General features: G+C 48.0%; 1 protein-coding gene across 3 annotated transcripts in view; it reads left to right on the top strand.

Annotated features, from left to right (window-relative positions):
- PLXNA3 (plexin A3) overlaps positions 1-24,999 on the top strand; it is a 71,071-nt gene that overhangs the window by 25,918 nt on the left and 20,154 nt on the right. For all 3 annotated transcript variants that reach the window (XM_079958874.1, XM_079958875.1, XM_079958873.1), the window contains exons 9-17: positions 981-1,095; positions 3,790-3,990; positions 16,641-16,737; positions 17,785-17,975; positions 18,477-18,622; positions 20,516-20,636; positions 20,883-21,019; positions 21,945-22,118; positions 24,156-24,249. In XM_079958874.1, the coding sequence (XP_079815000.1) occupies positions 981-1,095; positions 3,790-3,990; positions 16,641-16,737; positions 17,785-17,975; positions 18,477-18,622; positions 20,516-20,636; positions 20,883-21,019; positions 21,945-22,118; positions 24,156-24,249 (1,276 nt within the window). The remainder of the gene's footprint in view (positions 1-980; positions 1,096-3,789; positions 3,991-16,640; positions 16,738-17,784; positions 17,976-18,476; positions 18,623-20,515; positions 20,637-20,882; positions 21,020-21,944; positions 22,119-24,155; positions 24,250-24,999) is intronic.

The following is a 24,999-nucleotide window of genomic DNA, read 5'->3' as shown; positions in this document are numbered from 1 at the left end:
CATGCGCAAAGCGCGATTTAGTGCTTTTGCGCAAGCGCCAAAACCCAGAAGTAACCCGTTCCGGTACTTCCGGGTTTTGGCGGTCTGTAACCCGAAAAAACACAACCTGAAGCGTCTGTAAACCAAGGTATGACTGTACATGATGCTGAACACAATAACATCAGTATATACACACACACTCTCACCCAAAGAGAGCCAATTCAGAATATTTCTGCAGGGGAGAGGCAGGAAGACTTTCTAGGCTTTAGTCTCAGAACTCCTCTTGAATTGGGGCACCTGAACCAATGCAAAGGATGTCTGAGCATGTGCAGAGTGCTTTCCCCTTTACCAGGACCCATAACCAGCTCTGTTTGCAGCCGGGGTTTGGTGGTGGTGGGTGAGCTCTTTTCAGGCCAGAGGGTGAGGGCGGCTGAGCGAGTCTGGGCCTTGCTCGCCTCTTGTTTTTAGAAACAAAGCACTGAAGGTGCCTGTGCAGCAGCACTCGATCTGCCGCCTTGCTTGTCCTTTCTCATGGCTTGGCACACGCTTCCTTCCTTCCTTGTTTCCTCACCCCCCCCCCCCCGTTTTAAAATAGGAAGTCACATACAATCTCTTGTTTAATTTTGAAGAAGCGCTTTCCCCTCTCGGTTCTGGGGCACACAGCCTTATACACCGCCAAGTCCATTTGTGGCAATGGCTTCAGTCAACATTCGCCCCCCGGGCTTGTCTCTGCAGCAAGCAGATGGCTTTGGCAGGACTTTGGGAGCTGATTCAATCAGTGTCCCTCCCCCCTCCCCCCCTTTCCCATGAACTCCATATCCTCAAGCCGAACAATGGCAACAGGGAATAAAAGGTCCAGGAAAGAAGGGGGTGGGTGGCTTTTGTGGGAAAGGGTACATGTGGGTGTACACCTGTTGTTGTTGTTGTTGTTGTTGTTGTTGTTGCTTCTTCTTCTTCTGCTGTTTCCCTTTATTGACTTTTTATTTCCATTCTTCCTGCAGATGCTTGTCGTGTGTGAGCAGCCACTACCCTTGCCACTGGTGTAAATATAGACACACTTGCACCCACAACGTTGCCAAGTGCTTCTTCCTAGAAGGGCGAGTCAACACCACGGAGGTGAGTGCAGTCCTGGCACTGTAAGGTGTTCTTTACTCCCTCTTGCCCCGCTGCACCTTGTGGGAATGCCCGCCAGGCCCTGGAGAGAACCTCCAGGCTTCATTCAGGGATACCAATACGCCACCCACTCCAAGCCATGCCCCCTCTTACCCTCCCCACTCAATGTAGTCCACCTGCAACCTCCCCTTTGCTTGCCGAAGAAATCCATAGGAGTTTGTGTGGTGGATCTGAAGCTTCCTCAGTAATAATAATAATAATAATTTATACCCCGCCCATCTGGCTGGGCTTCCCCAGCCACTCAGGGCAGCTTCCAACAAAATATTAAAATATCGTAATACATCAAACATTAAAAGCTTCCCTAAATAGGGCTGAGGGACGCAGGTGGCGCTGTGGGTTAAACCACAGAGCCTAGGACTTGCCGATCAGAAGGTCGGTGGTTCGAATCCCCACGACAGGGTGAGCTCCCGTTGCTCGGTCCCTGCTCCTGCCAACCTAGCAGTTCAAAAGCACATCAAAGTGCAAGTAGATAAATAGGTACCGCTCTGGCAGGAAGGTAAACAGCGTTTCCGTGCGCTGCTCTGGTTCGCTGGCTCCCTTGGCCAATAAAGCGAGATGAGCGCCGCAACTCCAGAGTCGGCCACGACTGGACCTAATGGTCAGGGGTCCCTTTACCTTTACCTTTAAGAGTTGTGAGGTGGGACAGAAAGGTAAAGGTATCCTTTTACCTGACCGCTGAATACTGCCCCAGCAAGACAACATACCTTCAGATGACATGAGCTCTAGAAATTTTATTTGAAATGTGAACAGAGAACTGAGATTTGTGGAAGTCTAGATTGTCTTTAGGCTGTTTCCTGTGTTGTAGCATGCAAGCGAAGAGCTGTTCTTCCTTGGACATTTTTAAGCAAACGTTGGATGGCTGCCTGTCATGGATTCTTTAGCTGGGGTTGGACTAGATGACCATTGGGTCCCTTCCAATTCTATGATTCTGCCGTGGGATCTTTGGTACAAATGTACGTTCCCACAGACCAGGGAATCCCAAGCAATCAGAGGAAAGTCAGCAGGTGGCAGATCGACGGCATTGGCAGCCGATAATAGCACTAAAGTGCCTTTGCTGGGGCGGGGGTCTGGATCAATGCTGGTGGGGGGCAGGAAGGACCAGGGTATTTGCTGGGAGTGGGGCCAGTCACTCATAATCAATCGTCTGGCCCAGGCGGCGGGATCAATAGACCTAGAGACGCCCGGGGCTCTTTGTGGGTAGGTAATTGATAGCAGCTCCCTTTGAGGGGCCAGCGTTCGGGCTGCGGTCGGATGTGGTGGCTGGAGCTGGGAGTGGCCTGGACAGCAATCTCAGAGGCTCTGGGAAGTAGAGCATTCAGTGTAACAGTTGGGGTTGAATTAGCACTGGCAAAACGGGTGTGCGCTCGGGAGGACCTGTGTGTGTGTGTGTGTATGTGTCCGCGCACGCATGCTGCACACTAGAATTGAGCGAGAGAGCGGGGAGGGAACTTAGTGCTTTGCTCTTCTCTGCTTGCCCTGCCTTTTGTCTTGACCCCATTGTCTTGGGTCTGGACAGGAAGTTGCACCCAGGGCTTGATTGTTCTCCAGGTCAGGACCACATTTCCTCTATTGCTTCCTGGCGTCACTGCCCCCCCCCCAACCTCCCTGCTAGCCATGTAAACAGAGCAGCACGCCTCCCCCCACCTTTCCTTTGGTACCAAGGAGCAATTAACTAGACTCTGGTTTCTATGGCAACTCAGAGCGCCCAGCAGGCTCTTTCATCTCCATCTTTCTCCCGCGGCTGCCCCAGGCAAGAGGAGGAGGTGGAAGCCAGACTCCTGGGTTTTATCTTGTGCTCAGGACAGGGGTCTCTGGGGGTGGGAAAGGTCATGTTTTTCCGGTGGGGGCAGAAAGAGCCTCAGTTCTTGTGGTGGAAAGGGTTGTGTGTGGAGCCAAGATTGTGCCCCTAGTAATACTTGGGAATCAGTGGAATGGTAAGCCGGTGGGCTTACTTGTAAGTAAGCCTGCCTGGAGCAGGCGGGGGGGGGGGGAGAGCTACTTCTCTCCCTCCCACACGCCCCAGTCTCTCATGTCTGCTGTTTCAAATGTACACTGGTTATAATTTAGACCAGGGGTCGACAAGGCTTACCGGGCATGGGCCGGATCACTCCAGTGGAGATCCTCTGTGGGCTGGGCCGGCACAGCGTGGCACCGGAAATCACATCTGCGCATGTCTGCGATGCCAGAAATCGCTTCTGCGCATGCCCAGATGCCGAAAATTGCACCTGCACAGAAGCGATTTTTGGCGTCTGGACATGCACAGAAGCGATTTCCAGCACCGTGGACATGCGCAGACGCGATTTCCAGCATCTGGGCATGTGCAGAAGCGATTTCTGATGCTGCGGAAGAGTCCCCTGCGCTGTGATGTGCCGGTTTAGCACAGCACTGGGGGACTCACTGAGCGGGCGGCTCAGTTTGGAGGCAGCGCATGAGCTGGTTAAGCGACCCTCATGGGCCGCTTCCAGCCCATGGGCCTTAGGTTGCCGACCTCTGATTTAGACCCATATATCTCCTCTGCTTTCAGTCCTGCACTGGCAACATTCAAAAGTGCATGGAAACAGTACAAGAAGTTGTGTGTGTGTCAGTCAATGTGTCATTTTTAATACCACATGCAAATGCCTTTCCTCTCTCCTGTAGGGCTGCCCTGAGCTGCTTCCTGGTGGCGAGATACTGATCCCAGTGGGAGTGTTGCAACCCATTACCCTGCGTGCCAAGAACCTTCCTCAGCCTCAGTCAGGACAGAAGAACTACGAGTGCGTCCTGGGCATCCAAGGCCGGCAGCAGAGAGTCCCAGCCGTGCGCTTCAATTCAAGCAGTGTGCAGTGCCAGAACACCTCGGTGAGGCAGCCGCACATTTTACGCCTGTATTTTGAATACCTCTTTCCCATGTTCCGCAGCATTCTGCAGCCGCGAAGGCTGGAAACATTGGAATGGAAAAAGGAGATTCAGTGTCTCACTGTTCTTCCCTGTGCTTCACTTCCCCTGCTTCTCAACAGTTGTAAAATGCCTCCTTGCGCATCTGTGGCACAATCTGCACACATGTTTTAAGGGCAAGGACCAGAACCCATCCCAACGGATGATGTTCCAGTGGTTGGAGTGTTGGGTTCAAGCCTTTGCTGTTGACTTGTTTTGACACACCATCAAATGGCTAACTTTCTTGGCCTCAGTTGTCTGTTCGTATAATGGTAATAAAGGTAAAGGGACCCCTGACCATTAGATCCAGTCGCGGACGACACTGGGGTTGCGGCGCTCATCTCGCTTTATTGGCAGAGGGAGCCGGCATACTGGGTCATGTGGCCAGCATGACTAAGCTGCTTCTGGCAAACCAGAGCAGCGCACAGAAACACCGTTTACCTTCCCGCAGGAGCAGTACCTATTTATCTACTTGCACATCGTGCTTTTCAAACTGCTAGGTTGGTAATAGTAGCCTAATTAACAGTATTGTACTCCTGTAATGATGAATAAGGTGCAAACACAAAGCGTTCTGTACACTGAGTGTTTGATTGCTTACATTTTTGCATATGAGCTTTAGCACGCTCCCAAAGTATAAAAAGCATCCCTCTTTTTTTTTAAAAAAAAGACAGTAACTCTCTCCTTTGTGAACCCCCATACCATCCCTAACCATTGGCTATGTTGGCAGGAGATGAAGAGAGTTGGAGTCCAACAACATCTGGAGAGCCACAGGCTCACCATCCTGCTCTTGCCCCATGAGTAGAGTTGCCCAAACCCATGTATGTTCACTGAGGTAGGAAGGTTTGCCAGTGAAACCAAATCAGGGTGAACTCCCAACAAAATTTAACAAAATGGGCTGCAAGCACAACTGCAATTTAGGGTGAGTAGCTAGAGAGATGCATGTTGGGTCAAAATAAATAAATAAATAAAATATAACCGCATAAATGATGATGGACTAAATTGACTGTGAGTATCTAGGAAAGAGATTTAAAATCACAGTGGGAAAATGTATTTAATACTTCACTGTAGTGTACAGAAATAGTGGAAAGGGGGAAGGCTAATTTGATGTTAGGAACTGGCAAAGGGACTGAAAATAAGTCTGCAACTACTGTAGTATTCTGTGTGGCGTTATCACTCCATCTGAAAAATGACATCACACATCTGGAAAAGGTTGAGAAAGGACAACTAAAACATTAACTTGACTGAAGCACAAAGCTAAAGGGGATTTACAGAAGAGCTTTATAAAGCTAACTATAAAGCAGTTGGATAGTGAGATTTCCCTTTTCGCTCTCAAATAATTTTAGAACCCAATGAAATTCAGGGCATTGTCAGCATTTGAGCAATATTAGTTGTTAGTCCATTTTCCCTTCTTTGAATTAGACTGTAGTAGTTCATACCTGCACTTACTTGAGTTTGTATATTGAGAAGCAACTTTAGTCTTTCCTGTTCATACCTGTAAGTGTTCTCATTTTTGGTGTTTGTCTCTGCCTTCTAATTTCTTGATTCTATTATGCCAATGAACTACCATCAGGGCATGTACATAGATAGCTGCAGGTATGCTGCTGCTGCTGCTGCTGCTGCTGCTGCTGTAAATTCTCAGTGAACACTTCTGTTGTACTCTGGGTTTTATTTTGAAAATCTGAGGGATCAAAAGAAATAGCCTTAGCCCCGTGTGTGTGTGTGTGTGTGTGTGTGTGTGCCTGGCTGCTTTGTCCTCTGTTCAAGAGTGCACTGAAAGTAGTTACAAACACAGCTGGAAAACACGCGAAAACATTGAGGCACTAGTAGGCATGGAAAGGGGAACAGAAAATTATTATTGATCCACCCACCCAAAACATCAGAAGGAATAATCTGCAACCCAAGTGAAGCAGTTTGGAGCCCAGTTTTCCCCAACTTGCCAGATTTTCCCTTATTGAGTAAGCCCAAATTTTACAGGTGGAAGGCATTGAGAATGACATTATTTGAGGGTAATGTCAAGTGGACTACACAGATTAAATGGCAGCCCAAACAGCTGCAAGAACATATTAACATATTACGCCCTGAGCATGTAGAAAGTGGGATGAGGGTGAGTGAGGGAGACTGTTTCCTCCTCCTCTTGTAATACTGGAATTCAGGGTAATCCAATGAAATAGATGGACAGTAAATTCAGGACAAACAGAAGGAATTGCTTCTTTGTGTAATGCATAATTAACTTGTGGAATTTGCTGCCACACGATGTGCTGATAGCAGTTACGTTAAGATGGCTTTGAAAGGGGATTAGGGAGATTTATCCTCCATGAATTTATCAATGGCCACTGAATGACAGTTGCTGGGAGCAACTGCGCAGGAGGGCTATTACTTCCACGCTCTGCTTGTAAGCTTCCCATAAGTTGTACCACTGTGGGGATGATGGTGCTGGGCTAAATCAAGATGCTGGACCTTTAGTCTAATCCAGCAGGGCTTTTGCCTCTTGAGTGCCAGGTGCTTGACGCAAGTGAAAGGGGAGAACTCTGCTTTCAGTGCCTAATGAGCTGCTGCCCTCATGGAGTGCCTTTGAACTCCCAGAGGCATCTGGCGGGTTGGCTGGCTGGCTGGCTGGCCGGCCACTGTTGAGTAGTTCCTGTGTTTTGAGATTTGGAAGTGTAAATCTAAATGAATAATGATTTGAACTTGCTATACTAAAAGAGTGAAAAGAAGCATGCAGATTTATCCTCCAACAATCCTTAGCTTTGTAGGACCCACTTCCAGAGCTGGCCAGAGTCAGGCCCACCACCCTCACCTTTGCTTCCTTATCTGTGTTTATGTGGGGCTTCCACTGGATGCTCCACCGAGGTTTCCCTCTGCTGTTTATAAGCTAATACTGCACTCAGTAATCCTTTCCCCATGGCTATTATTAGCAAAGGTTGGTCCCCCCACACACACACACATTGGACCATTTGTCTTCCACAAAAATTAGGATTGGAATATTGGCAAATTTGGGTGAGTGGGCAAATTGGAAGAACTTTCCCAGTGGGTGTGGGCTTACCCTATAGATGATGAGTTCCATATTACAAAAGAGACATTGCCGGGCTGGGCTTGTGAGGGCAGGAGAGCTATTGGTTGAAGCAGCGGCAAAGCTTAAACAAAAAAACAAATTCTTGGCCACTTCATGCTTACGATAACCCACCCAGCTGAAAGTTCTGGATTTTTACCTGTCCCAAAGATTAATGCCATCTTTGGGGTAATGTGTGTGTGTGTTTTGTCCCAACACCCTGAAAGTATCAAAAACATCTGGGCTGTTAATGATTTTGGTCTGCAAACAAGGTCAAGGGGATTCTGGCTGCTGTGAAATGGGAACAGGGCGAGCATCCTCTTTTTTTCACTGCTTCTCCTTGGGGTCTAGCTACTCCTCTTTCCCCCCCTAGCCACTGCCCCTTTCCTATCCCAAGACCACCCAGGTTCCCATATCAACGTGCCCTTGAGTCTGAGATTGCTGAAATTAAATGCTTAAAGTTGACCCATGGAGAAGGAGCTGTCATTTAAGACTTGATCTAAGACTATACTCAGTCTGCCCTCTTTGCCTGCCTTTTTATTTGGCATTCTTTCAGAGGGTGGCTCTGCTAGTGCGTTTCCTCCTTCTTAGACTCAGTTTTGCCCTTGTAGAACTTGGCAGGGAAGATGATGGCGTCAAAACTAGAATGAGCTGGCTCTGTCTGTCATTGGTGCTATCTCCACCCACTGTTGGTCTCCCTGGCTTTCACCATACTAGTCTCGATGGGCACAGACCACCACAGGTTCTACCTCCCTGTTGGAAGTAGTATGCTTCTGAATACCAGTTCCTGGGAGAGAACTGTTGCACTCAGGTTTTGCTAGCATGCTTTCCATAGGCTTCTGGTTGGCCCTTGTGAGCCCTTGGACTAGATGGGCTATTGGCCATCAGGGCTCTTATATTCTTACAAAGGACCAACCTGGCTTGCATTTCCAATCCAGACGAGGCAAGCTAGGCTAGCTCATCTCAATTATGTCCTCCTGGAATCTCGTTTCAGTATCAAAAGGAGGTCAGATAGGAGGATTTATTGTAGTCTGTAAGAGTTCCATCTTCCTCTCCAGGTTCATGTATTGCAGAGCCTTCATTCTGAGTGTTTGTTGATTAGTTGGCACACAACAAAGGTTCTATTAGTGTACTGACCACCCAGCTTGCTGCCTCATATTTGCCTTGCCTGATTTGAAGGAGGTAGTCTTGGACTTTTGGTAATGAGGCTCAGGACCTTACGGCACCCGTGAGAACCACCAGGCTATTCCCAGAATGTTTTGTACCCAATTCATTTGATATTCTTCATGTGATGTTCTTTGTCGAGGGTGAATTGATAGCGGTCCTCGGCAGTGGCGTAGCGTGGGGGGTGCAGGGGGGGCCGACCGCACCGGGCGCAACATCTGGGGTTAGGGCAAATCCACGGGTTAGGGGGCGCAAATTACTTGCCTTGCCCTGGGTGCTGACAACCCACACTACGCCACTGGTCCTCGGGTTGAGGGATTTCTTGGCTGTTTCCCAGCCATGGGCAGATCACTACCTGGTGGTGACTCCAGTCCTCTGCAAGAGTGGAGTGAGAATGGGGGCAAGGAGGTTGGGCCAACTCCAAAAGCTGATGCATCCAAGCAGTTTCATGACAGCCCTTCTCCTGGAATACAGAGGAGGTTGGGGTGATGAAGCAATAGGGATGCTCGCTGGAATGTGAGTGGAGAGGAACTTGGAATGAGACTGAGCAAATCCAGGCTACAGCTCATTTTAGAGGCTCCCTCGTGGCAGCGATGGCAGCAAACAAAAACTAATTTTCTGCCACTGTTGTATCTCTGCTGAGCCATTCAGCAGAGCCGGTGTTGAGTGGACAGAAATCTTCTGCATTTAGGTCCCCAGGGTGATTGTAATGAACCCTTGGTAGCCTGTTGAGATTTATCTGCCAAGCACTTCACCAGTAAAAATTGCTCTCATCTTCTCCAACTTAGATGACACTTTAGATCCAGTGTAAGTGCTAGAAGTTGGGCTTTTAGATTGGAATTTCTAGCGACAGACATACAGACAAAAAACAAACAATCATCTTATAATCAGGGATTATTTGGTATGTGTTTGTGGGGAAGATCTCCCCCTTCCTTTGCTCTCCTATTGGGTTGCTTCTGTGGGGTTTGGCATTTTCTCCTGCTGGTGACTTCTGTTTCTATTAATATTGGCTTTTGGCAGGAAACTACCTCACTTCTGCACATTTCATTGTCGTGAGATTAGGCTGTCATGTATTTTTTTGGTGAGGTTTTACAGTCTTCTTCGCGGTGACTCATACATTTCTGCTGTAGCTGCTGAGGTAGCATTTTCAGCCTGAGGGATGGTGATCAAACTGAGAGGGCTTATATGTGTTTTGCATTTGGGGTTAGGTTCTGATCCCTGTGGTGCTTTGCAGTAAAGGGAACATGGGCTGGTTTGGTGCCAGGTGTTGAGTACTGTTGGGAAACTGACTTATATCTGATCCGCAGACACTTTTGGGCAGCGGCTGGATGGTGGTGGTAGTATATGTGCACAGACAATTTCAGGAGGATAGCTTTTCATCAGAGTCTGATACCAGCTACTCCATCCCATCTGCACAAGGATTCCTCTTGCACTAGGGGACTTGCCCTCTGTCCCCCTATGCAGACCCAGTACCCTGCCCAAATCTGTTCCAGAGGGTTGGAACAGATTTAGGGGCTGCTTGTGGGGGGAAGATTGGGAGAATGTTTGGTTGTGAAAGGAGCTGACAGAACAAAAACTTAGTGCTGTGTTGGCTTTCGCCCTGGTCTCCAATCTGGATAAAAATTCATAGATAATAATTATAGGTGGTTTTCAAACCATTTGGAATTCATGATTGCCTGGTTCAGACATTGGGTCCTACAATGCACACCTTTGAATGGAGCTATGCCCAAACCCTAGGCCGTGTGCATGATGTATGAATGATATTTTTGCCTTATTCATACATTTAAAGAGCATGTATGGGCATAAAGGTGGATGGAGGTGGCATGAAACTGTGAGCAGCCCCCCACATGGCTCTGTGGCCACTGGGGTCTGCCTCCATGTCCACCACCAGCCTTCCCATGTGGAGCAGGAAAGTCTGATGGATGATTCTTTGAATGTTTGGTTGAACATGTGGGGAGGATTATTGTTGTTTGTATGTTCAGGTGAATGTGTGACTAGTCCCCAATGCTGAGAAGTTTGGGGTAGACTCAGTGGGGATGCTGAGGGTTAGGCTATCAGGTGCAGTCGTGCACCCCTGTTTATGCCGGCAAAATGGAGCTCTTGTATCCAAATTGTGGCCTTGGTTTTTGAAGGTCCCCCCACCTCGGGACATGGTGAACTGAGATACGAATATGTCAGAGCTTTCCCAAAGCCAGGTCCACAAGCCAAAATTACTTCTGTAGGAATGGTGAGAATCTACCTATAATGGTTGTAAGTTGGGAACCACCTTCCTTTCCCTCCCCACCCCTTTACAACTCTCCTCCAAAACTGTAGCATGCTAACTGCATCAGTACATGGCTTGGCTTGCTTGTCTGAGCTAACTTAAGCTATTTGCTCTGCAGGCACCTCACAGAGCTTCACCTGCTCTCAGTATTGGGGTACCATGGAAGTCTGAGGCAGGTGGTGAATGGATGTCCTTCCTTTTGGCTCATTTCAGGGCAGCAAGTCTAGAAGGAGAGATTAATGGTGTTTTTGGGTGCTGCTTGGCAGCAAAGGCTTTATCTTCCTTCCCACCTTCCCCTCCACTTAATTAACACTGTTGCATTTCTATAAGTTAAGTGGTATGGAAACAGTGACAGAATGGAATGAAGGATTCCACGTTGCCTTTTTTTTTTAATAAGGATTAAAGAGTCTCTTCTTTTGGCTGGGGCAGAAATAAACAGCAGGACTTACTGAAGATCTGTGTTGGCACTTGTTCTGTTTACTTTTAACATGCATTAATGATGTGAGAGAGGATGGACCGACTCTAAAGAGGCTCAAATGTTCTGCAGGCGATGCAGAATAATTCCAGCTGGCAAAGTACAAAGAAGGCTGCAGAGATGTGTCAAAAATAAAAATAAAAGTAAACCAGGTGGCTGAGGAACAAAATGGCTGAGAACACAGAGGGCTGATATAGCAGCAAAGTTATATATGTGATGCAGGGAAGATTTTATTTTTCTACATCTGTGGCCCTAGTCAACAAGTTGGAGAGAAGACTGGGGAGCTGTTGCCATTGCCTCCATGGCTCCCTCTTACCTCAGGACAGGCAGTTTTGGGGGCTGGATATGGTGCAAGCGATGCCCCCACCTTCGGACTCCTAATGTTCATTTATTTTATTAAACAAGATTTATATACCACTTATATCAGCAACAAAAAAAAAGTGTGGTGCACATAAAGCAATATGGAATTTACATAAGAAAATGCCAATAAAATCAACTCTCCGACAAACAAATAGGTATACAATTGATCAAAATACAAATAAAGTTTTAAAACAAGTGCACACAATAAAATTACATGCCTGGGTATTGTTGTTTTATTTAGGTGTGTGCTTGTTAGTTTAAAACTAATGTTTTCCCACTGGGGAAAGGAGATTGTACTCAGGAAAATTATCAACATGCTGTAGCTGCCAAAAACTTCCAGAGAATCCTGAGAAAGAGATAAAAAGTATTATGAACACAGTGAAGCAGCCAGAACTTGAATACTGTGCATTTTGCATCCTGGGCAATGTCTGTTAAGCTATTTCCTTGCCGAACTGCATACCGTATTTTTCTGTGTATAAGACACCCCCGTGTATAAGACAACTCCTATTTTTTTGAACCCCAAATTAAGAAATCAACATTTTAAACTAGGGTTGCCAAAACCATGCTTGGCTGGCTGATGAGACCGGCAACATCAGCGTCAGTGCTTTGGTTGGTGGTGGGTTTTGCTGCAAATTGTTGTTTCCTCCTCTTCCTCCTCCTCCTCCTGCTGCCGCCCGTGGTTTAAATGGTGGAGCTGAGCGCCTCACTGCTGCCGAACAAACAGTGGCAGCTACTGGGCAAGCACCATCTTCATCTCGCAGGGCCCTGCTGCCAGGGCAGCTTGGCCTGAGCTTGCTGGGCTCCTCTCGCTCGCCATGTCCGGGAATGGTCGGTGGCGGCGGAAAGTTCTTGAGCTTTTTTGGTTGACCGCCATGAAAGTTGTTAAACTTTCTTTGTCCAAGCAGGCAAACTGCAACCCCCAATCGCCCCGCCGAATGCGTGCTCCAGCCAGCCCAAGCCAAAAAACCATTCGTGTATAAGACGACCCCCAATGCTTTACTAAATTTTTAAGCAACAAAGCATAATCTTATACACGGAAAAATACAGTAGTTTTACAGCACCCAGTTAGGGGCAAAGCAATTGCTTTGGTTTTGTTTTACTTTCAGTTCAGATTGTTAGCAGCACGTCCAGACAGGAGCTGGGAAAACCCCTGCTTTGATTCTTAAAACTTTTCATCCCTTCATTGCTGGGTCTTTGTAGGATTACTATACAGCCTGTGGAGTTCTGGCCAGCACATCTTAGAAAGGACTTTTTGGCTTTCTGATGTCATCAAAGCAAGCCCCATCTTCCCCTTCCTAAGTCAAGAAAAGAACCATTTGCCCTCTCCAGTCCTCATCACCCATCTGCTAGGCCAGTGTTTCCCAACCTTGTGCCTCCAGCTGTTTTTCGACTACAATTCCCACCATCCCTTGCCACTGGTCTTGCTAGTCAGGGATGATGGGAGTTGTAGTTCAAAAACAGCTGGAGACACAAGGTTGGGAAACCGTGTGCTAGGCAGGGAGATGGTTTGGCTGACGGAGCTCAACACCTCAACAAGAAACTTAAAACTGTAAAAAAATAACATTTATGGAAATTCTGAAGCTATGGGGGGGGTTTGGAAAAAATTGGGGGAAATGTGTTATGTATAACTTAGTTTACTATAGAATTATCATGCCTGGAATATGAGAAGCTTAGTTGATTCAGACAATGAATTTTGGGTTTTTGCGAGACCCCATGAATCCCGAGTTTGAGGGTCTATTACAGTGGTACCTCGGGTTAAGTACTTAATTTGTTCTGAAGGTCTGTTCTTAACCTGAAACTGTTCTTAACCTGAAGCACCATTTTAGCTAATGGGGCCTCCTGCTGCTGCTGCGCCGCCAGAGCCCGATTTCTGTTCTTATCCTGAAGCAAAGTTCTTAACTTGAAGCACTATTTCTGGCTTAGTGGAGTGTGTAACCTGAAGCGTATGTAACCTGAAGCATATGTAACCTGAGGTACCACTGTACTCCGTTTATGGGGTGCTGCAAAACACAGGGTTTTTGCTGCAAAACTTTTGCCAAACAGTGGCACCAGTTTGGAGTAAATCTGACAGCGATGGGTTTTGGTGTGACCCCTGGGTTTGAGGTTCTTTTGCTCCATTTGTGGGGCGCTGCAAAACATTGCCAAACTTTGGTAATGATTTAGAGTGAATCGGGTGACGTTGGCTTTTTGGGTGACCCTTTGACCCCTGGGTTTGATGTATCAGTTTCTCAGTTTGTGGAGAAACAAAAAGCGGCGGCGGGGGTGGGGGGGTTGTTGCAAAACGACTGCAAAAACTATGGCACCAGTTTCAAGGGGTCCCATATTTTGGGATTTTTAGTTAACGAAGCTTGGCAGCAAACCTTTGTTGCTCTATACCAGGCATAGGCAAACTCAGCCCTCCAGATGTTTTGAGACTATAGTTCCCATCATCCCTGACCACTGGTCCTGTTAGCTAGGGATGATGGGAGTTGTAGTCCCAAAACATCTGGAGGGCTGAGTTTGCCTATGCCTGCTCTATACTTTTTCTCACTCCAATCCTTTGGGAGGATAGAAACAAAGCCACCAAGTATGCTAACAAGAAGAAGGCCACAAGTAAAGAAGGAATTAAATCCTCCTTCTGTCTCTTGTGATAATGGCAGTGTCCTCCAAGAAACAGAAATGTGTCTGGCTCTGGCATTTCAGGGTCGTACTCTCAGTGTACAGCTCAGCAATTGCTTGTCCTCAGTGTACGGAAATTGTAATGATCTGATTCTGTGCATAGTCTTATGTAAAAGCATTTCTGTTATACAGTTCTAGAAATCATTTGGGGCTATTAAATGCATGAACACCTTTGCTTAAACATTGTTTTTATCGTTTTAAAAGAAAACAAAGGCTTTTTTTTGGGGGGGGGAATTGAGGACCTGCCGCTCCCATATTCCCTGTTCCTCCCACTAGGGCTTTCATACCTCTAGACCAGGGGTCAGCAACCTAAGGCCGATGGGCCACAGGCATCCCATGGGGGTCATTTAACCGGCCCACAAGCTACCCCCGAACTGAGCTGCCCGCTTGGCGAGTTCCCGTGCGCTGTGCTAAACTGGCACAGTGTCTGCGCATGCTCAGATGCCGGAAATTGTGTCCGCGCAGACACGGGAAATTGCGGCTGTGTGTGTTCATGCGCGCATGCGCAATCCGGCCCACAGAGGGATTTCTGCTGGAGTGAACCAGCCCAGGTGAGGTTAACCTTGCCGACCCCTGCTCTAGGCTCTACAGATGTTTGTGGACTCCCAACTAACATCATCCCCAGCCAGCATGACCAACATCTGGAGGGACCTACAGGTCGTGCTCTAAACAAGGTTTCCTGGTTTGTGCCTCTAGGTTCCGTGTATGTGTGCAATATAAATATGTAAGATGGGGATTATAGAAAAGCTTCTGCTGCTTTTGGCAGCTGTCGATAAATCCCTGCAGAGGCCACCTCACATGCCGAGAACCCAGGAAGGGCTAACAGCGCAAGAAGTGGGGTTATGATCCAGATTCAGTAGATTAGCAAGTAGGTCCTTTGCACCTAGGGTGACCGTTTACTCAACACCAACAAAGAGGGTAAAGGAGGACACAGACCTAAATAAAATGTGCAAATATTAAAATGATCACTACAGTTTAAATAGAACTACAATTCATGTCTCCATACTGGGGAAGATGATTCTCGTGTTGAACCTTGGGCTTGCTCAGTGTGCTGCCCAGATGCTCGCTGTTGATGGGCAACTTCAAGGCCATTCCTCTCCAAGTCCAATTTAAAGATGCACATGAAGGGAGATTTCATCTAGGTCTTTGTCTTTAAACAGAACTCAGAACAGGCAGCCTTTCAGACAGAAGACTGTCCTCTGTAAAGCAGGGTGTGTTGCTGCTGCCCTAGTCTGTGTTTCTGATGAGTGAAAGTTGAGCCTTAAGGGGGATTGGCAGGCTCTTAAATACAGCTCATGCTTCCTAAGTGGCAAGGCAGTTGGGTGTTCTGTCTGATTCTGGGTAGGTGCCCTCTTTTAGGTTTTCCCAATGTGTATTTCTGAATAGGGATCCCCATCACTACAGTCATACACTGTAGGAATGGGAGAGAGATTTGATATTGTTTGCATTTCAATGAGAAACTCCCTGATTTGCACTTCTCAAACCCAATGTACAGACCAACACACAAATATCCTTTGAACTTTACCCTTCTCCAAAGTTTGTGCTGCCATTGAGAGCCAGTGTGGTATAGTGATTAAGAGCAGTGGACTTGTAATCTGGTGAACCGGGTTCGCGTCTCCGCTCCTCCACATGCAGCTGCTGGGTGACCTTGGGCTAGTCACACTTCTCTGAAGTCTCTCAGCCTCACTCACCTCACAGAGTGTTTGTTTTGGGGATGGAAGGTGTCAGGGAACTGCCATCAGTGCTGGAGGAAGAGAGCAAAAGCCAGAGGGATTCCAGAGAGCGCCCAGGGATCGGGAGAAGCAGCCCATCTTCTGGGGAAGAGAATCAGCGTAGCACCAGTGGAGAAGGGGGGCAGATGGGGGAAGCGGCGAGGCGGTCCCATGACTCCTTGCCTGGGACCAGCGGGGAGAGTAGGGGTCCTCCGTTGCCCACGCCCTCCTTTCGCAGAAGGCTTTCGCGCAGAGAGAGTAGGAGGAGACTAGGCGTCAAAGAGCTTCTTTGCTGGAAGAAGTTTAAGAAGCGCCCACTGACGGATTCTGCCAGCGATTGAGTCAGCCATGGGTGAGTGGCTGTCCGGACAGAAAAGGTTCACTTAGGCAACCCAGCCAGGTGATTGTACCCAGCCGGGGAGATAAGCACCGGCTTACACACGAGCAACCCCTAGAAACATTACAGAAGGGAAAAGGAGACTGTTAGCCGCTTTGAGACTCCTTAGGGTAGTGATAAAGCGGGATATCAAATCCAAACTCTTCTTCTTCTTCTTCTTCTTCATTCCCTAGCAACCAGTGTGTGTGAAAATGCATATATTAGAGAAAAGTTTACATTAAAGAATAACATATAAAAATTCATTATATTGGGGAAAATTGCTTTTTAAAAATGGGTATATTTGTCAAAACTGCATACAAAAATGTATATTTTAGGAGAATTTCACCCTAACATGTTGACAAATTTTCATGATGGTTCGTTTTTAAATGCAAATTATTGTTGCAGAAATGTGGAAAACCCAGTTTAAGATTGGGAAAATGAGAAACGGAAATTGACAGGTGAATCAATTCCTGGTATTCTGCCCTCTCATACATTTGTGACCCATCTCTTTCCCACAGTACTGGTATGACAGTGACGACCTGGGGGAACTGCCGCTGGATTTTGATGTCATTTGGGATGGAGACTTCGCCATTGACAAGCCACCAGGGTTCAAAGGTATGAGCCCTAGATGCAGAGTGCACATTTATGCTAATGGGGGTTCCTTAGGTCTGATTTCTCATGAATCACTTTCCAGTTTTCTAAAATGAACATTTTGTTACAGAGAGACCTTACAAAGTGATAGTAGGAATGCAGTACACCAAGGCACATTAGTGCCGTTCCAAAACTTTTTGCAGCCTGAAGAACAGAAATGCCCCTTCTCAACCAGTGGCGGAGGAAGCCTCTTGGGCACCTGGGGCGATGCGCCCAGGGGTGGGGCGAACCGCCCATAGGGGCAGGGTGAACTGCGCCACATGGCACCCATGGGGGCTAAGGATGGGGTGCACTGCGCAGCACCCAAAGGGATGGACAGAGGCAGAGATAGTGGCAGTGTGCGTCCCAGGGATGACACCCAGGGCGGACCACCCCCACCTTGCTCCGCCTCTGTTCTCAACACCCACCTACCAGCACTGCTAAGGCCAACACTTTTTTTTTTTTTTAACTACACTCTTCAGTCACCAATTTTCTGCCTTCATCTGTCACTCCTTCCCTACTTCTGGTGCTGCCTAAAACAAGTGACTTAACCCTGATGTATGTCTGGTAAAGCCGTCTCTGGAAGATAGAGAAGCTGTCTTAAACTGTATCCAACTGTTGGTCCATCTACCTTAGTTTTGTCTACACTTCCTGCTAGAGTCTTCCCAGGGTCTTAGACTGGACATATTTTAGCTGGCCTATCTGGATCTGCTGGGGATTTAAAACTGGGACTTTACCCATGCAGAGCAGATGCTGTACCTCTGAGCTTCAGCCCTGCATCTTGGTTGACCCTGGTGTGATAATTTCTAGCCCGGGTGCATTCAAAAACACAGTTGCATTAAGAAGCTAACCTACTAAAACGTTTATGGTGATTCTGCCATGTTAAGCATGCAGCTGAATCTTGGCCCACACTGCATGGTTTAGATTGCCAGCATAGGTGGAGGGATCTTTGAGGGAGGTGGCAATTTGCTGCACTGAGAAGAGAGGAAGTTCCTTTCATTTCATCTCCATTTTGTTCTTCCCTCTCCCCAGCTCTGTTGTACAAGTGTTCAGCCCAGCGCTCCAGCTGTGGGCTCTGCCTCAAGTCAGACCCGCGCTATGAGTGTGGTTGGTGTGTTCCAGAACGCCGTTGTCTCTTGCGCCCTCACTGCCCTACTTCCCGGCAGAATTGGGTGCCACCTGGACGGCGGGGGGCCCGCTGCACCCACCCCCGCATCACCCAGGTAAGAAAAACTGCTTAACAGTTCTCTTAAAGGTAAAGGTAAAGGGACCCCTGACCATTAGGTCCAGTCGTGGCCGACTCTGAGATTGCGGCACTCATCTCGCTTTATTGGCCGAGGGAGCTGGCGTACAGCTTCCGGGTCATTTGGCCAGCATGACTAAGCCGCTTCTGGTGAACCAGAGCAGCGCACGGAAACACCATTTACCTTCCCACCAGAGCAGTACCTATTTATCTACTTGCACTTTGACGTGCTTTTGAACTGCTAGGTTGGCAGGAGCAGGGACCGAGCAACGGGAGCTCACCCCGTCGCAGGGATTCGAACTGCCAACCTTCTCATCGGCAAGTCCTAGGCTCTGTGGTTTTACCCACAGCGCCACCCGCAATCTCTTACCTGTGTTTTTCCTTCTTTTTTGGAACCCCTGCAAACCTCGCTGGGTTCCCTCCCCCCAATGAGCAGCCTTCCTCTCTCTTCTCTTCCCCTCCCACCCCAATCTCTCTGCAGGTGTTGCCATTGACTGGCCCCAAGGAAGGTGGGACACGAGTGACAGTTTGGGGAGAGAACCTGGGGCTTCATTTCTTCGAGGTGGGGGTCCGTGTGGCAGGCGTGCGCTGCACTTCTCTCTCTGCTGAATACATCAGCGCTGAGAGGTTGGTGAGGGTTTTCTGAAAACACTGGGTGCTGGTGGAGGAGAAGCCTGCGGGGTGCTGTCAAGGGAAGGTATAGAACAGGGAATTTGGGTAGGAGCAAAACTGCAAAAACAACTGTGTGGTTCATGGTCTCTCACTTAACACCACCTCCTGGACCTGGTGGTGCATTTAATGCCAGAACTCTGTGAATGCAGCTCCTTCACTCCTCCCTTTGTACTTATACCAGGAAGTCCCTAGTTAACCAGAGTATCCCTTTTTCCCAGAATGGAAGAAACTCTGATCAGCAGCTTTGGAACAAGCCCAGGATCATAAAGTACAATTTATGGCAGAGTGCCTTTTAGTTATAGCACTTGGTTCTCGTGCATTTGTGAGCCAGGGCTTCCAGGCAGGTTTGTCATATTAACTAAAAACAAAATAATATCTAAGAAGGGAGGCTGCAGCGTTGCAAAATCGGAAGAATGAAAAGGAGCCAATACAGTGAGCTAAAGAGCACACAGCTGTACTTGATGAAGTTATCATTTTAATCTTCACACTTTCTGTTGCAAGAAAGGACAATAAATTAGTCTTTTCCTCCCCCCACGCCCCCAGTGTCATCCCTGCATGTTCCACTCATTTGAATTTAGACATGTTTGTCTAAATGTTTCCCTCTTAAACTCCAGAAACAAGGTTCCCATGCCCAGATTCTCTCACTTTGGTAAAACTGGTCTAAACTACCAATAATGGGTTTTCTTGGGGGTTATCCACACTTAACTTTTGCTCTGCTTTTTCCAGGCACCGGGAAAGAGCTCTGTGTTTAAGCTTTATTTCCCACTTTCCCTGTGAAAATCCGCGCTTTAGCATTCAGTTGGAACAAACATCAGTTTGGCTTTTTCACTGATTGCCATTTGCTCCGGGGTTTTCATGGGGAATGATCCAGAGCAAAAAAAGGGAGGGGGACTTGGACACAAAGCTTTAAAGCAAAAGGGAAAGTGTAGATAAGCTCTTAGGTAGGCCAAAGTGGACTTTGAGGTTTCAATAGCACATGGATGGGTAACTTTTTCAGTCTTAACAGGTAGGAGACTCAGATCCGCCATGATCATGAATTTATTGCTTCCTCTTGTTTGGGCGGGGCAGTGGGTGGAAGGTGCCTTCCCAATGCAAAACAAGATGGTGTCCCTAGCCCCTTATTGCAGAAACCTCTGAGTTTTCCTTATACAGTGGAACCTCGGGTTATGGTGGGGAGCCCTGCCACAACCCGAAAACGACGCAACCCAAAGTGTCGTGTTGTGTCGTGTCTGCACACGTGCGTGGCGCAATTTAGCGCTTCTGCGCATGCACAGACGCGATCTATCGCGACTGCACGTGCGCGAATGGCGCAAACCCGGAAGTAACCCGTTTCAGTACTTCCTGGTTTGCGCCAGTTGCAAGCCCGAGGGTGACGTAACCCGAGGCTCCACTATATTTTGTGCTGAGAAGGATGTTGGTGCTGCCTTGACTGAGGTGAAAAGATAGGCCAGGCCAAAAGTATTCATTGGGCAGCTAGGAGAGATGCCAGGAAAATTTAGAGGATTGCATTGAAGTCCTCTCTGACCAAGGCTAATGCTGCTGACCCAACAGGCACTCCTGAGGAAATGAGGAGTCATCCCCTCCCCAGGGAAGAGCACTGACTAGACTGTAAGGTTTACCAGGCAAACGTCATTCTGTTCAAGGAGTGTTTCTTGCAAGGCCTTAACAAACCTGCAGTCTGGGGCAAGACAAAGAGAGCTGAGTGGTGGAAAAATTATGAGAAGCAATTGATGGCCTTGCGAAGGGAAGGGATGTGGTGGACTCAATGGGGCTGCAGGGATTGGTGTGGTGGCGATGGGATGGGGAGGAAACCATATTCTTCTGACAAATCATCCTTTCTCCCCTCAGGCTGGTATGCGAACTGGAGCCATCGCTTTTGCCTGACCCTCCGCCCGGGCCTGTGGAGCTGTGCGTAGGCGATTGCAGTGCTGACTACCGGACCCAGTCTGATACTCCCTTCACTTTTGTGGTAATCAGGGTGGGGGTTAGGGCTCAATAGGCATATTTAGCTTATATGATAAGCAATGAAGTACATGGTAGAAGTCTTGCTTGCAAACTGTGGGCGGGTTTAACTGTGGGAAGGGGTGTTTTCTGAGCCCCAGACCCAAAAAGTCTGGTTCTGGAAGGGGTGTCCACGTTAATCAGCTTGAGGGAAGGGGGAGACTGTTCGTGAAGTGTATCTTCATTATTGATTTCTACCTGTTTCCTCACGTAGACCCCCAGTTTTCATGGGGTATACCCAGAACGAGGTCCTGCCTCAGGCGGGACGAAAATCAGCCTCCTGGGAACGCATCTGGATGCTGGGAGCAATGTCAGTGTTGTGATCCGGGGAGCACCATGTCAGCTGATAAGGTATTGTTTGGGGTGCCATTCAGGTTTCAGTGGAGTTGGCTGGGAACTCGTGGACAGGCTCACTATTAAATTGGGTTTGGGTGGGGGAAGGAATTGGGTGGAATTCAGCATCGCGCTGAGGTGAATGTCCATTCAGGACAAGCATTGCAGCAGGCGGAACAATCCCCCCATCTCCTTCCCCAAGCTCTGTTCTGGGAGTTGACCTGAAATCCCCTCCAAGCCTTTTTTTTGGGGGGGGGGTGGGCGCAAGTGGAGGAGAGGAGGGGAAAGCTCCGCCGGGCAAGCAGAAGCCCTTGGACTGAAAGGACTCTTTAAGTCAGTGGTTACCAATTGGTACTCTGCAGACCCCAGAGATCTGTTTCACCCATGCAGGGGTCCCTGGCACCATGGGCAAGAAAGCACCGGACAAGTGGAAATCTGCTTGGCCCCATGCTTTCTAGGCACGGGACAAGCACAAGTCTGGATGATCCCTAGGCCCGTTTATTTTTTGCATAGCAGCTCCTTGTTATGTAGAAGCTATGAACCGAGAGTCAGCATGGTGCAGCAGGCAGAGTATCCAGCCAGAATTGAGGAGGGCCAGGTTCAAATCCCCACTCAGCCATGAAGCTCCTAGACCCTGTTAACTGCCTTTCAGTTTAATCTACCTCAGAATAGAATAGGGTGGTGGTGGTGGTGGGGAGAATCAGGTGTGCTGCCCTAGAGCAGGATAAAAATGAAATAAGTCCATGGCCTGAGACCTAAGGTGGCCAGGCACAGAGGAGGGAAGCTCTGTGTTTACGTTGGACAGTGCAACGTGGGTGAGGGGAAAGTGGAAGGTGTTGGATGATGGGGTGCGGAGGAAGCATAATTTTTGAGGTTAGATTATTTGTGAGGAGGCTGTGTTTGTTTCTTTAGGGGCAATAACTCTCAGTTTCCCTCTCCCAAGGCGTAGCGCAGGGGAGATTGTCTGCCTGTCTCCCCCCTCAGCCCTAGGCCCAGGCCTCGCTGAGCTCAGCCTTCGCATTGACCGTGCTAACATCAGCACCAACGGCACAGTCTCTTTCCGCTACAGCCCTGACCCGGTTGTCACAGGGATAGAGCCTGCCTGGAGCATTGCCAAGTAAGTGATGAGCCTGTGACAGCTCTAAGCTTCTTTACTAAGCATCTTTCATTCCCACAGGACGGTGCCCAGGCCCCAAATCGGTAGATGGGAGTAACTGAGGAAATAAGGCTCTCCCCCCAACTTCCCCATGACTGCTGCTTAGTGGGGAGGGCCCTGATGCTTCCCCGCCCCCTCATGACTCAGAGAGGAAAATTGGGGGCTGCCCTCCATCCTCCACATTTAAAAAGTTTTACTTTAGACACTTCTGCTTTGTCTCGTTTATTCAATCTGTCTCCCATCTCAGTGTTTCTCAAACTATGGTCCCAGCTGTTGTTGAACTACAACTCCCATCATCCCTAGCTAGCAGGACCAGTTGGGGACCCATGTTTGACCAACACAGTCTCATCTTCTAGGCCAGCAATTTGTTTAGATTCCAATAGATAGACAGATATTTAGAGACACGCACACCTTACCCTGTTCCAAGGACAATATTGCTAATACAGGCATTCCCTCCACTGGGGTTGGGCGATACGTGGTTTTCAGCATTGTGATATATCACCAGCTAAACACCACAATTTAGTGATATATCATGATTTTTGAAACTTGGAACTATGTAGGGGGGTGAAGGTTGGGTGAAGGAGCAGTCTGTGGAGATCATGCAGGTTGGGAGGGGGTGCAGATCGGGTGTGTGGCTGGGCAAAGGAACATGGAGATTGGGTGTGCCAGTGAGCAAAGAGGCATGGAGATCAGGCTTGCAGGAAGCAAGTCACACCTGCAGAAGGGAGCAAGGAAGGAAAGAGGCTTGAAGAACACAGGGCAATATGGTGGGGTGTTGTTGTTTTTTACTTTGTGGTGTCTGCGAGGGAAGTCAGCGACTCAGCCTCAGTGGCTTCATGAGACCATTCTTTCTCCCAGCTGTTTCCAGGCAAATCCACATCAGACACTCACACAAACTGTGATTCATGATGCATTGCCATGTCAGTTGTTTTTAGACAGTTATCGTGATGTGATCTAGAAACCAATATTGGACGATATATCAATATATTGCCCTGCCCTACCCCCTACATACACATGATTGAGTCACACACAACCATGTATATGTGTGGTTGGGAATTAAATAGATAGATTCAAACCAGGAAATGGCAGGAGACAGCTGGAGAGTCCTCATACCCTCCTAGTAGCCCGAAGAGGACGTCAGTGAGAGCGGAGGAAGCCCCAAAGAGACCAGAGGCACAGTGGGGCTTCGTTTAAGCTGCTCAGCCTCCCTGCCTAATAGCTGACGCATGGTGTAGCACAGCAGCAGCCACAGCTGCCACTTACCCAGGCATCTTCCAAGCTGGTCCCAGGGCTTCAATTCTAGCTGGAGAAAGTTGTGGGGAGAGAGAGCTGGAGAGCAGGAAAAAACAGGCGTTTCAAAGCTTTTTAGAGGGTGCTCCTCACTCATGCAATCTTCACTTACGGGGGGGGGGGGCAGAACTTAACCACTACATAAGTGGGGGGACGCCTGTACTAAAAAATTATATTCCTGTACTATAGACCCATCTTCCAAGTTAAAAAGCATGGAGAGGACAACATTTACAGGCAGTGGGGTTAAGCTGAAAAGAGATCCTGATTTGTTAGTATATATGTATGCATATTTTTAATTTTACGAACTATATTTTGGGGGGGTGTCAAAGGGACCTCAGCCCCTAGGAGTTGACTTCTATGCTCAAGGCTAATGGTAAACACTGGGGAAATCGAGTTTTGGAAAGGGAGGGGGAGCACACATAGGGAGCGCACTAGCTTTGATCCTGTGCGAACTTCCCTTGGCTCATTTGCATAGGAAAGCACCTGTGACATTCTGAGTATACCTGGTCTTCTCCATGCAACCGTATCCCTGGTCTCCTTGCCATTGCCGCACCCCTGGTGTGTGCCATTATGAGAATGGGGTCTTCCCAAAGTCATGAATTTCCCTTTCTTTGGCAAGGTCTTCTCCTTATCATCTGCACCACCCCAGTGTTTGTGGGCTGAATCCATTTACCTCCCCCTCTGTCTTTTCTTACCCTCACCCTACAGTGGTAGTACCAGTCTCACAGTGAGTGGGACCCACCTGCTGACGATCCAGGAGCCCCGTGTTCGAGCTGTTTATGGGGGAATAGAAACCATCAATGTGAGTCTTCTGTGGAGTGGGCTAAACTGATGCAGACTGAGCGTGCAGCAAAAAAGAGCCAATTGACAGACATAGAGGAGAGAGGGAGGGAGGGAAATGGGATTTGTACCATCAGGTTAGCTACTCTGCTCTAAGAAACAATATACCACTAACCCATATTGTGTATCAACCAGTACTATCATTTGGCTTAAAACATGTTTGTTGATCTATATAGATCAGTCCTCCATACCCAGGAGTTCAAGAGCAGAATGTCCACTGCACCTGTAGTTCTTAACTTCAAACTTTTGCCAGGTTTTCACTTCCGCTTTTAAGCTGTCCATCTTTTGTGCATTAAATTTGTGTGATTGTAGCTGGCCAGCCGCCAAGCGTGTAAAGCTGTGATTGCATAAGTTGAATGCACACCAGTTGCGAGTTGACTGTATATAAACTCACTGCACATTCTCCCTCCACCATCTGAGAGAAAGTCTGTAGCTTAAGGAACTATTCAGACATATGATCTCCCACTTTCATTCTGGATGGTGAAGTTCAGAAGGAAACTCCATCATGTGATATATATTTTCTTAATCATGTATTTCCACTCCCAAGACTCTGTAAGTAAAAACCATAAAATGTAAACCATAAAATTGTAAGTAAAACCATGAAATGGTTCTTAAACATATCTGTCTCTGTCTTGAATCCAAGATAAAGATTAGGAGGCCCAAAGCATTCTGGGAAGGAGGGAATAGTCCTCCCTTCCAAGCCCTTAAAAGG

The sequence above is a fragment of the Podarcis cretensis genome, assembly GCF_951804945.1.
Source record: "Podarcis cretensis genome assembly, chromosome: 17".
NCBI classification, from domain to species: Eukaryota; Metazoa; Chordata; class Lepidosauria; order Squamata; family Lacertidae; genus Podarcis; species Podarcis cretensis.
Note: the sequence above shows the minus strand (reverse complement) of the source record. Positions and strands in the feature narration are given on the sequence as shown.